Source organism: Budorcas taxicolor, chromosome 14, assembly GCF_023091745.1.
Source record: "Budorcas taxicolor isolate Tak-1 chromosome 14, Takin1.1, whole genome shotgun sequence".
NCBI classification, from domain to species: Eukaryota; Metazoa; Chordata; class Mammalia; order Artiodactyla; family Bovidae; genus Budorcas; species Budorcas taxicolor.
The window spans coordinates 4,732,062-4,744,992 of record NC_068923.1 but is presented as its reverse complement, the minus strand read 5'-3'; the positions used below and the strand labels follow the sequence as shown (position 1 = coordinate 4,744,992).

The 12,931-nt window shown below is 41.9% G+C and overlaps 1 protein-coding gene across 1 annotated transcript in view; it reads left to right on the top strand.

Annotated features, from left to right (window-relative positions):
• COL19A1 (collagen type XIX alpha 1 chain) overlaps positions 1-12,931 on the top strand; it is a 439,982-nt gene that overhangs the window by 303,905 nt on the left and 123,146 nt on the right. Inside the window, exon 17 of the mRNA XM_052652029.1 lies at positions 10,650-10,703. Within this exon, the coding sequence (XP_052507989.1) occupies positions 10,650-10,703 (54 nt within the window). The remainder of the gene's footprint in view (positions 1-10,649; positions 10,704-12,931) is intronic.

Genomic DNA, 12,931 nt, shown 5'->3' with positions numbered 1-12,931 from the left:
TGGCAGGTGGTATGAGTCAATAACATTGGACTGTGGATTCATGGGATTTACCATATTATATTCTGTACATGTTAGCATGCTTGAAATATTCCAGATCTCTTTGACAAAACAGGAAATGCTTCCCGTGGGACAGAATGAGGTTAGTACCACTAATTTCTTCTTCAGTGGCCTAGAGTGTCAGCATCTTCTCTTTGGCCCCAAATCCTTTGTAGAATGGGGCCAAGTGTTTCAAAAATGAAATCTTTAAGTATTTTTTTCTAGAACTTCCCTTCATGTATTGTTTGTAACCACGCAGTTCAATTGAGCCAAAAAATGTCATTTGCAGATTTAGCATGGGTACAACCTACAGATCAGAAAGAAACCTCGATGTCACACATTTGAGCTGAAAGTGGAAGCTACGATCACCCCCAAAATAAAACCTCACTTTGCTTTGTCCAGGATGTCCACAACCATTTGAGTTTGGCACATACCCTTGCTCTCCAGCAGCTTGGTAGCGCCCAAGCCAGTGTCATCTGCCTGGCTATGGTTAAGTCTCAGCAGTCTGCCTTGGAAATCACAGTTTTCTCTGCATAGGAAGCATTGTCATCCCAGCAACACTTAAAAAAAAAAGTTTAATTTTGTTTCAGAATATCGCTGATTAACAGTGTTGTGTTAGTTTCACGTGTACAGCAAAATGATTCAGTTATACGTACGCACGTATCAATTCTTTTTTTTTTTTCTATTCTTTTTCAAATTCTTTTCCCATTTAGGTTTTTGCATAACATTGAGCACGGACTTAGGGAACAAATTTAGGGTTATGGGGAGAAGAGTTGGGGGAGGGATAGTTAGGGAGTTTGGGATTGACGTGCACTAGCCTTTTTAAAGAGAGTGAATATTACCAGTTATACCAAATGGAAACTCAAAGCTTTGATGCAAGCTGTGGAAGCCAACCTCTCCTTGGAATTGAGAGGCACCCTGGGAGATTCCTGAGGTCAGAGCAGGGAATAGTGGAGGCACCGCTGTCCCCCACATACGGTTTCTGTTGATGGTGAACACTGGGGGATGCATCACTGGATGCAGATCGTTTGTTTCACGACGTCCATCCTTACTAGTTCTCATGCCCCTGTGGCTTTCATCACCTTGTGCGGGGTCAGTGATGTTGCTTCTATGGGGAGGCAAGCCACTCTCCAGACCCCTGCTGCTCCTTAGATTACAGGAAGCTGACAAATAATATTTTTGCTTTTGCAGAACACACTGAGGAGAGATGAGTAAGACACATTTTATGGATGAATAAGCAGAATCACAGCATTAGGGAAGGAATCTTTTTTTTTTTTTCTAACTATCACTGCATAGAAATCAGCCAACAATTTCCCAACAATGCACTTTATCAGGAATGCAGTGGGCTTTCTACCATTTAGATGGATTTGTTTCATGGTATCAGGGAAAATAAACTCCTTTAAAAATGATCTTTTTTTCTCCCTTGGAAAGTAAAGCGTTAAAACCTCCCTAGCTTCACAGCATAATTTAGAAAATCTGCTTTTATGAAATGGGTTAATTACACCCATTGAATGCATTCACTGTCACAGCCTCATCCTCCCACTCCTGTTCCAGAATGACAAGTAAAACCAGGGACTGTGCAATTTTGGAAAACAATCAGGTCACATATTGAGTATTTTGCTTATTCATACAACCATAAACTGCCTCTGCTTGAGTTCCCTCAATTACACAGCTCAGTGTGCAGGCCAGAGAGACGAGCCCAGCTCAAGTGAGCACTCCTGGAATACACAGAGGGATGAGTTTGAAAAATGTCCAAAGCGGCAGATGTGAAAAATTCTCATTCAAGATCCAGAAACTGCCTTTACTGCAATCCCTCACCTGTTAATCCTGCTGCTTCTGAACTTCTGAACCAGGGCTGCTGGCAATAACTTAGATAGACACTTAGGAGCTGTTGATCTTTCTAAGTATAATGCAGGTATATGCTACTTGAGCCGGTGGCGGGGGGTGGGGGACGGCAGGGACATGGCTGAGGCAAGAGAAGATCACTGCTTCTCAACATTCCAGAGTTTCACCCAGAATAAGCATTGGCTGCTGACTTCTAACAAAGCTGCTCTCACCTTCTTGTAGGGGCAGCCCCCAGAAGACGCCCTTGACAAATGCTTGAACCAGTGTGTTGCCGCATCACTTGAATCCTTTCCATTCCCACATGCTGATACACAAATCTCTCTTCCACAAAAACACAATAGCACGATTGTAGTCTGGGGTATTTCATCTTCTTACTAAGTGTGACTTCTTTCCCATGACTGTTCTCCACTGCAATTTCATGCTCATAGGAATGGTCAGCCATTCAAAATGGTCCCTAAGCAGTCTTATCTCTTGGTTAGGTAGTCTTTTCCCACCAACTCTGACTGTTTTCAGGGTCTTCTTCTATTGTCTCAAACATGCCAAGATTCCACTTCGCGCTTGGTGTCATTCGATGTTTAAAAGTGACTTACGATGCTGACCAAGATTGCCAGCTTCTTTCCTTTTTCTTCTCAGAAATCTGCCTCTCCTTATCCCCCTCTAATCTAAGCTCTCCTTGATTTTAACATTCCTTGTATCTGCCTGTGGTTTCTCTCTTATCCCTACCTTCCTCCCATTCTGCTCACTTTCCTCTCCATCTCTTCTTGTAATTCACATCTTTGAAAACCCACACGCCCCACAGCTCCCTGTGCTTGGTGCTTGTAGAGTCTGTCTCTCACGAACGGATGTGTGATCTCTTACGCTTGAGTGCCCTACTTGATATTTTTAACCAGCTTTAAGGAGATTGTTGTTGGTTTTTTTCCTGTCATCCCTCCTCTCACTGTGAGGCTGATAGAGGAGTTAAAATATCAAAACTGACCCGCATAGGGTCAGGCCAACTTGGGTTGAAATCTAGCTTTTGTTTATTAGTTGTATGACCTTGGGTTAAGCTAGTTAACTTTTATTATAAGAAAAATAAGGTTAATCTCTACTTCACTGGATTGTTGTGAGAGTAAAATGCCATAGCATATATACCTGCCACACAGTTATTACTTTCTGAGGATATCTGTTGTTATTTATGACTATCATTGTCATTATCCCATTTTATCATTCTTTGCCATCGGCTCATTATTATTTACTTTCTTTCCCAGATTTAATCCAGGACCTCCCAATTCTAAAGCAAAACTGTTGATGCTTTGCCAGGTTCTTTGATTATAGTTCTCATGTAGATTTTCTTCTGAGTCCCACCTCTGACAGTCCAAGTTTGTCTTAAGACTTAACTTCGTTTCTCAGAACCTCATGCCAGAAGGTGAGCCCCAAGGCTGGGGGCTGAGAAGCTGCAGTCTTCAGGATCTGCCCCGCTTTCTGTGCCCTCTCCTCCCATGCACCATCCCCACCGCCCACACCACCCCCATCGGCCCCACCGGCCCCACCGTCTCCACCAGCCCCACCGTCTCCACCGGCCCACCTCCACGCACCAGCCCTTCACTCCTCCTTTTCTGTCCCATCCAGCTTGCTCTCAGGAAGTATTTCCTGAGTGATCCATAAGAACATATTCAACAACAATAGTAGAACAACTCTTAGACTTGGTTCTACCACTGGTTTGTTGTGTGATTTGGGGGTAAACCTCTGTTGTTTCATGTCAGATGGAAAATATCCATCTCAGTTTTTATGAGAATCAAATAAGGTGACATGTTTTGTAGTCACATGACCCTACCATCTAAGAACATATAAGTGAAAACTTATTTAGCATCATCCTGAGCTGTGTGAATATGAAACATCTCCCAAGAACATTCATATTTGAGTCCATGAAGAAACCCAACACTGAATAAACCAATCTTTCCTTATGGAGTTTTAGGCAGAAACCAGAAGGTGGATGAGACATTTTCAGAATTAAGAGCCCCTTCCCAGGAACCTTACATTTCACCAAATATGTATTATTTGACCCACATTCCCATTTTAATCCTATGAAGGAGAACTTGAGGTCTCTGTGTTAAAATAGAACTATAGTATAAACACTTAATGAATCCCCTTCTTGCTTCAGAAATCATACTTTGCAGTTTGCTGGAGGAAGGGGCATGGGGGTTGGAGTGTTATCATTTTAGCCACTAAAAATTTGTTGCAGAAGCATTCTCAGAAAAATAATCTACTCTAAAATTACCACTGTTTAACTTAATTAAATTCCAAGCGAATGAAAAAACTCATTTAGAGCAAATACTTAGATAAATAAAAGGATCTGTGTTTAAAAGAAAAAGAAATTGATTTCCCAAAGATTCTCTAAAGAGTATTATCGATTTTTCTCTCAGTGTTAGGAGACAACTTTCCATGTTGTAATTCTGGTCAAAAATCCATCCATGAGCTCTTTTCTGCTTAAGTGGAGCTTGCTGCAACTTTGTTTTCAATAATTTAGCCATATTCTTAGATTAATCTGAATCTGTTGGCCTTGTCTTCTGCAAGTTTGAAAGCAGCAAGACCACTGCTCAGTTTGCTACCATTTCTAATTGAAATGAAAACCAACAAGTGAGAAACTGGCTATACCTTCAAAACTTTTCTTTCAAAAGACTCTGTTAAATTCAGCAAACAGGGGCGGGAGGGGAGGTACTATGTGTATGATAAGATTTAAAAAATGGAAACTCCTCATCTTCAAAGACGTTTCATTCCAGCTGAAAAGATCGACATGTACTCAGAACACCATAATCAGTGTAAAGGTGCTTCACCAAGTTATATATAAAGTTATAAATGGAAATATATTGATATATATGAGAAAAACTCACTCTTAACGTTAACTTTCCCAAAATTATTGTATTATTGAAATATTGCCTCATCTTACCATTCCTGCGGATGAGGTTAGGCTTCCTAACCTAATTTTTTTATATCAGAAAAATAATTAGCCATCTCTGCCTTTTCTACTAGCCATTAGAAAATTTAAAATATTTCTTGAAAATTAACTCAAATGAGTTTTCAGTAACAAACTTTCCATTATATCTCTCCTTATAGCAAAGTTGCCTTTTTAGCATGTTTTGAAGAAAGTTGATTAGTACAACTTTTTTCATAGTTAGGGTTTTGATATTTCAAAGGTTGTTAGTGAAGTTAGTTGGAAACCCACAAGGCCAGAAAGCAGTTGAGCATAACCTGAAAATATGTGTTTGTGAATCCTGAAAGGAGCTCCTGATGAGAGAGCCTGAAGAGCTCTGGTGTGCAGAGATGAGTAGTACCCAGATGGTGCACGGAGGCCCCGTCAGCAGTTATGGGGAACTGAAGGATGCTTTCAGAGAAGAGGGAGGAAGGAAACAGTTCAGGAGAGGGCCAGGGAGGGAGCAGGGTGACTGAAGAGCTGCAGAGGCCTCGGTTCAGAGCACTGAGGGTGCGCTGAAGCTAACCCAAAGGCCCAGCCCTGGTGGGCACAGAGGGCTCACAGCAAAGGCCAGGGAGGGGAAAAAGGGCAAAAGTGGATTCTTCAAGCTCCATGTACTGCATGAACTGCTGAAAAACAAAAGCACAGCCAAGACCAGGACTGAAGAAGCCTTAACAGAGTACCCGTCCATCCTTCAAACACTGGGAATCTATAGCCCAGACTGAATTCTGAGGAAGTGATAAGGCCAACAGTTCATCATTTTCCACACTAGCATCCGGTGATGCTGGTGGCCGACATCATGTTTTTCTCTGTCTTCCACCTCTAGCAAGGTGTTAGCAAAAAAAAAAAAAAAAAAAGCTTTAAACTACCACTAACAGTCTGTGTTCCCAAGTTGAATGCAGCTTTCATTCACTTCTTCACACCAGATCCAATTCTTTGCAACACGAAACAGCATCTGGGTCTCTCCCCACATGAGGCTGATAAACCGCTCAGATAAGTAACACGTGAGCACAGTTGGGTTCTGAACAGGTGTGTCTTGCTGGAGTTCATGAGTGTTTTAAAACTGCTGTGTGGTTTTGTACTTATCACATTAGCCCACATGTCCTGTGTATCCCAATCCAACACAAACAGAGCAAAGCAGAGTGGCATAGGAGACAGACATTATGTGGCCATGATGTCCGTACAGCTGCACTGCGGGTCATTGTCAGGGACAGGATATCGGGACACGTTTCTTCTCCATAAACTTTCAGCTGGTCTTCCTAGTAGAATCCCTGAGAACGTTAGCCAAGGCTGACATGCCCTCCGTGGCTGGCCTCTCTTCTCCTGGGCCTGAGTCATCTAAGCGTATCTCCTTGCCATGTGTGTGTGCTCTCACTTCAGTCGTGTCCGATTCTTTGAGACTCTGTGGACTGTAGCCTGCCAGGCTCCCCTGTCCATGGGGTTCTCCGGGCAAGAATACTGGAGTGGGTTGCCATGCCCTCCTGCAGGGGATCTTCCTCAGAGAAAGTCACCTCTTGAGCACCCAGGAGCATCTACTAACACCATGTGATGCCTGAGGATTAGTCACCCATACACGTCTTTCATGTCTTCCTCCTCATGCTTTGCTGATGATCTACAGGGCTGACAGCTCTTAATAAACTTGGAAACAAATGAGCCTGGATCTCCTCTAGCCATGCTTTGTATCAGCATGGAAAATAGAAAAATAGCACATCTCTAGGGGATGTGGCTATAGGGCAAACACTGATTCCAAGACCCCGGGGTCTGTATTGTTTTTCTGACAGTAAGCAGAGAACTGCCTTTGGTGTTTACGTGCACCCTGTTTCTCTGTGGTCACTATCCCCGTCTTGATGGAGGTTGAGCAGCGCATGGAGGCACCAGAGCCCTGGCTGTAGTCCAGCAGGATGGAGGCCCCAGTCCCGGCCCTTCTGCCAGTCACCACAGGGTTTTTCTGCATGCTGGGAGAGTTTGTGAGAAGTGCTGCCTGCAGGCTAGACTGTTTGCTGTAAATCTCTGTTACATTATGTGTGGAATTTGTGGTACCCAACATATCCCAGGGACTGAAAGAACAAGAAAGAAAAAAGTCATCATAAGTACTCATCAGTAGATGAAGCCCCAGAGCCTAAAATTTCTGGTTGGCCTCATTTGGAAGACAGCTCTATGAGTCTGACATTTTATGGCAAGAACAGGACATGAAAGAGTCTGGAAGTAACTTTTATAGGTTTATCAGTCTTGTGGGTATCTGAATAATGTTGTTCAGACTTTTCTGTTGACCAGTGACCCTGTTAACCAGCTCTGCTCTTGCTATTGTTTTTAGAGGGAAGAGTGGCCCTGGGCTCCCCTGCTTTGTCCTGGGAGGTGTGCTCACCCACAGGCTTCTGGGTGAAGAATGCATTCTGTATTCATGGAAAACAGGTGCATGCCACAGACAGATAACCAGTCTGTGAGAGACCAGACCCAGTTCTCACCCAACTTTTTAAAGGATTAGCCCCATCTCATTATTTTTACTGTCCTCATCCACCATGACACCTGTGCTGTGCAGGCCCTACCATGCTGCTTCCTGCAAGGCCCTTCCAGAGGCCCTATGCGTGTGCCCTCTGACCACCTTCTTGGTCAAGCTCTGCAAAGGAAGATAAGATGCATTTTGAGTATAGTTGTGATAGGGAGGTATCTGGGGGCTAGCCAGGCAAAATCTCCCCATCATGACTGGAGAGAATTTTTGAAGACAGATTTGGAACGTAGAGAGAGGCCTTGCTCAGTCCTCCAGCAGCACTGCCTCCAGAGACAGTGTGTCAGGCACACTGCTGGCTCACATGAAGTGCCAAGTCCAGTTTTGCTTATTTTATTTTCAATTTCAGTTTTTGTAAGTAAAACAGGAAAGAGCAATCAGACACTGTATTCTTCAGGTCATGGTCAGCATGACAGAAAAATTAGCCCCAAAGTTATTTTAGGCCGAGAGTCTGCTTTACGTTAAAAGAGTAGAATAAATAAGAAGTGAGTTTGGACCCAGGCTGCCTTCGTTTAATATTAGCCCTACCGATTACCAGTGGTGTAACCTTCGGCCAGCAAACCATTCCAAATGCTCATTTTCTGTTCCTTTGAATTGAAAATAATGAGAGTAGGTACCTTGTGGTGTCATTGTAGAGATTAAATGAGTTAGTCTATTTGAAACCCTTGGTGTAATGCCTGGCACACAATACATACTAGATAAATGCCTGCTATTATTATTTGATTGATTCTTATGCTCTAGTTGAGAGATGTTATTAATTGCTCTGCTATATTTGGCACCTAAATTGTTCAGCCTTTCACTTTTGGTTAAGATGAACATGTCTGAAGCTAAATTTACCCACCACATCACTATTCTTTGATCTAATTGGACTTATGATCAACACGCATTCACCATCCACCAAATGCCTACCATGCATATACTCCTAAGCTACCTGTTGTGGCTGCTACTAGATATATATGATATTTAAGATTTCTGCTGGCCCCATTAAAAGTGGTTGCAGAAGGATCAATGGAGTCTCCTGTCTGCTGACTTTTAAGAATGAGTTCCTGACCCACACCTTCTTGGCTGGACACTTTGTGAAATGACCCCAACTCAGTGATTGCTTTCCTCCTCACTTCAACTACCTGACCTAGAATACATCACGCAAAGCTGGCTGATGCAAAGAGAACCTGAAAAATATATAACGCCTTGAGAATTCTTTTCTGACACTAGCTCTGCTTTGATTCCAGCAAGGTAACCGCATCATTTGTCTTTCCAACTGCAGTAAGCTCCATTCCTCACAAGGCCTATTATTTTCTCACAAGTTACACCACCCTGATTCCATCATCCATCATTACATCTTCCTGTCCTCAACGTTTAATGACACAAAGCAAAGGCTTCGTGTTAGAAGAGATGTCACAGGCCATTCATAAGGAACACCTGTCATAAATGTTGACCAATATTAATCTTTTTCAATATACTGAAGGTGTTACCCATATCAGTGAGTGCAGATAGCAAATGTTTCTTAAACTATTCCTTTTTTTTAAATTGTAGTTGATATACAATGTTGGGTTAGTTTCTGGTGTACAGCAAAGTGATTCATTTTTATAATTTGCATATTATTTTCCATTATGGCGTATCACAGGATATATTGAATATAGTTCCCTGTGCTGTACAGTAGGACCTGTTATTTATCTATTCTGTATATAATAGTTGACATCTTCTAATCCCAAACTCCCAATCCAGCCCTCTCCCCACTTGCCACCCGCAAGTCTGTCCTCTGTGCGTCTGTTTCTGTTTTATGGATTAGTCTATTTGTGTCCACATATAAGGGATAGCACATGATGTTTGTCCTTCTCGGACTTTACTCAGTATGGCACTCTCTAGGTCCATCCATGTAGCTGCAAATGGCATTATTTCATTCCTTTCAATGGCTGAGTGATATTCTACTGTAATGTACCATATCCTTTTTATCCATTCACCTGTCAGTGGACACTTGGGTTGCCATTCCCTTCTCCAGAAGATCTTCATGACCCAGGGATCAAACCTGGGTCTCCCACATTGCGGGCAGATTCTTTACCATCTGAGCCACCAGGAAAGCCCAGTGGACACTTAGGTTGCTTTCATGCCTTGGCTATTGTAAAAATGCTGCTGCGAACATTGCAGGGCACGGATCTTTTTGAATTATATTTTTCTTCGGAACTATGCCCAGGAGTGGGATTGCTGGATCACAAGGCAACTCTCTATATAGTTCTTTAAGGAACCTCCATATTGTTCTCCATATTGCTTGCCTTTTAAAATGTTTCTTCACTTTTCAAAGCTTTTGTTCCCTTTTTAAAATAATAATCTTTGTATAATAGTGACTTTGGTTTGTTCAGTCACAAAGATGCTCAGTCTTTTAGTGTCTTACCTTGTGAGAACTTTGCTTCTCTAACATTTTCTCTCCTCCTGATGGACAGGGAGGCCTGGCGTGCTGCAATTCATGGGGTCGCAAAGAGTCGGACACGACTGAGCGAATGAACTGAAATGAACTGAACTGAGAAGCTTTCAAAGTATAGATGAAATATGCAGTCTCTTTTCTTAGATAACTGAATATACCTTAGCCTGAACTACTTGAATTAAAATCATACTAATCTTTGCATTTTCTTATACCCCTCTCCCCAAAATGTAATCCTTGAAAAACTCAGAAAGTTTTAGGGAGAGACAGGTTTCTTTACTTCTTTTGTATCTGCCTGCAGCTCAGCATAGTACTTCATGAATATCCCCATATCAACTGGAAACCACATGTACGTAAATGTCTCAAACCTGACATTACATAGCAAATATCTTTTTGTGGCCTGAAGGCTCATGGGCAGCCCATTTTTACCCAACTAATTCAAAAAGAGTAAAGCAATAGGAAAAAGGAAATCTGCTTTTCCTTTATCTTTTAAGTTGATAACACATGGACAGCACACATTTATTTCTGTAACGTGTTGATCAGAGGCTTCTAAGAAGTGTCAGCAATAAACTAGAGCCCTTCAGCTCTTCCCTTGAGGAGTTTCATGGGAACAATTCCTCTCAATAAAGACTATGCTGATGGCTGACTGTCTAGTAATATGTTACATGTTCCCAGTTAGGACCTTGCTTTGGATTCACGTAGGATTTAACTTAGATATATATTTGGGAACCTTATAAGTTAATGTCCATGTAATTCTCTATTAATTAGAATACTTGACTTCAACAGACTCTTCCTTCTTCTTACCTGTAAGATTTTAAGGATTCTCAGGCATGCTATTTAAATATGCATTGCTTTGATCAATGTTTACATATGCCTGTGACTTGTTTCTAATACAGGGACCCCCTGGAGTACAAGGGATGCAACAGACTCTCGATGGATATTATCACAAGGTATGGTTTCTTCAACTCACATCTTGTATACAGAGATTTCATGTGATGTTATACTTGAAAAATAATTGCTAACTGCCCAGACCTTGAAGCATACTCACATGTGCTTAATATCTTTCTATAATGAAAATATATTTCCAAAAAACTATTTTGCTCAGCATCTTTTTACAAAACCAGGATTTTTTAAAAAAATTCATTTCAAAGTTTGTAAAACTTCATGTAAAAAACTTAATGCAAAACCATGTTTCACCAGTGATAGTATCATATGTTTAGTTTCCCTGAGGGCAGAAAGAGATTATTTACTTTCTTAGAAAGCCTTTGACTGTGTGGATCACAATAAACTGTGGAAAATTCTGAAAGAGATGGGAATACCAGACCACCTGACCTGCCTCTTGAGAAACCTGTATGCAGGTCAGGAAGCAACAGTTAGAACTGGACATGGAACAACTGACTGGTTCCAAATAGGAAAAGGAGTACGTCAACGCTGTATATTGTCCCCCTGCTTGTTTAACTTATATGCAGAGTACATCATGAGAAACGCTGGACTGGCAGAAACACAAGCTGGAATCAAGATTGCCAGGAGAAATATCAATAACCTCAGATATGCAGATGATACCACCCTTATGGCAGAAAGTGAGGAGGAACTCAAAAGCCTCTTGATGAAAGTGAAAGAGGAGAGTGAAAAAGTTGGCTTAAAGCTCAACATTCAGAAAACGAAGATCATGGCATCCGGTCCCATCACTTGATGGGAAATAGATGGGGAAACAGTGGAAACAGTGTCAGACTTTATTTTGGGGGGCTCCAAAATCACTGCAGATAGTGACTGCAGCCATTAAATTAAAAGATGCTTACTCCTTGGAAGAAAAGTTATCGCCAACCTAGATAGCATGTTGAAAACCAGAGACATTACTTTGCCAACAAAGGTCCATCTAGTCAAAGCTATGGTTTTTCCAGTGGTCATGTATGGATGTGAGAGTTGGACTGTGAAGAAAGCTGAGCACCAAAGAATTGATGCTTTTGAACTGTGGTGCTGGAGAAGACTCTTGAGAGTCCCTTGGACTGCAAGGAGATCCAACCAGTCTATTCTGAAGAAGATCAGCCCTGGGATTTCTTTGGAAGGAATGATGCTAAAGCTGAAACTCCAGTACTTTGACCACCTCATGCAAAGAGTTGACTCATTGGAAAAGACTCTGATTCTGGGAGGGATTGGAGGCAGGAGGAGAAGGGGACAACAGAGGATGAGATGGCTGGATGGCATCACTGACTCGATGGATCTGAGTCTGAGTGAACTCCAGGAGTTGGTGATGGACAGGGAGCCTGGCATGCTGGGATTCATGGGGTTGCAAAGAGTTGGATGCGACTGAGCGACTGAACTGAACTGACTGACTGGGAACTCTGGATAGTGCGACAGGTGATAGATTTCTTACCAAACTACCGGGTGCTACACTAAAATCTCAAACGAAGGTTGATATACTCTAGGTCAAGACTGAAATCTCCCACCTTTTAGGAAGGAGTCACCTTAACTTCTCCAAGGTTTTAAAGTACAGTTAGTTTGGATGGAATGTGACCTGGAAGGACCCAAGAATTTTGCCCCCAATTCTACAAGGAAGCACAGCAGATGGAGAAAAATGAGTGTGAGCAACTGAGTGGGACTCAGACACCCAAGTGAGACCATCGAGTGACTCATCAACCATCACATGTTTGGGATCCGATCGCTTTGTGTGGGGCATTCCAGCCACTGACTCAGATCCCTTGTAACGTTACACTTTATCATTGATAAGCTGCAGATCTGGAGACACTCCCTCTATGTGTCTCTTGTGTTCCTGGTCTCCCTTCCTGCTCCTTTGTTTAAAATCCCAAAGAAACAAGATGCCCATGCCAGCAGGGCCCTCAAAAGTAGCAGGTGATCAGAAAAGTGCTTATTAAATGACAAGCTAATTAATTCAAAGCCCCAATGCTTATTTCATCAGATTAAGTTCACCATGAAGACATGGATTGTTTGTGGCTGATAAATTTAAAATCAAAAGCATGGAAAGTCTTTTCCACTTCCTGAATAATCCTGTCTTAAATTTTCTCATTTACTTGGATTTTTCCAGGGAAAATGGAAAGGAATGTTTATTACATTCTAATGTATATTAGGAAGAATGTTTGAGGTATACTTTATGATTCTTTTGTAAAGATTTTCTGGATAGATCTATCTATACTAGCTTTTCAAAACTATAAGCCTTGGC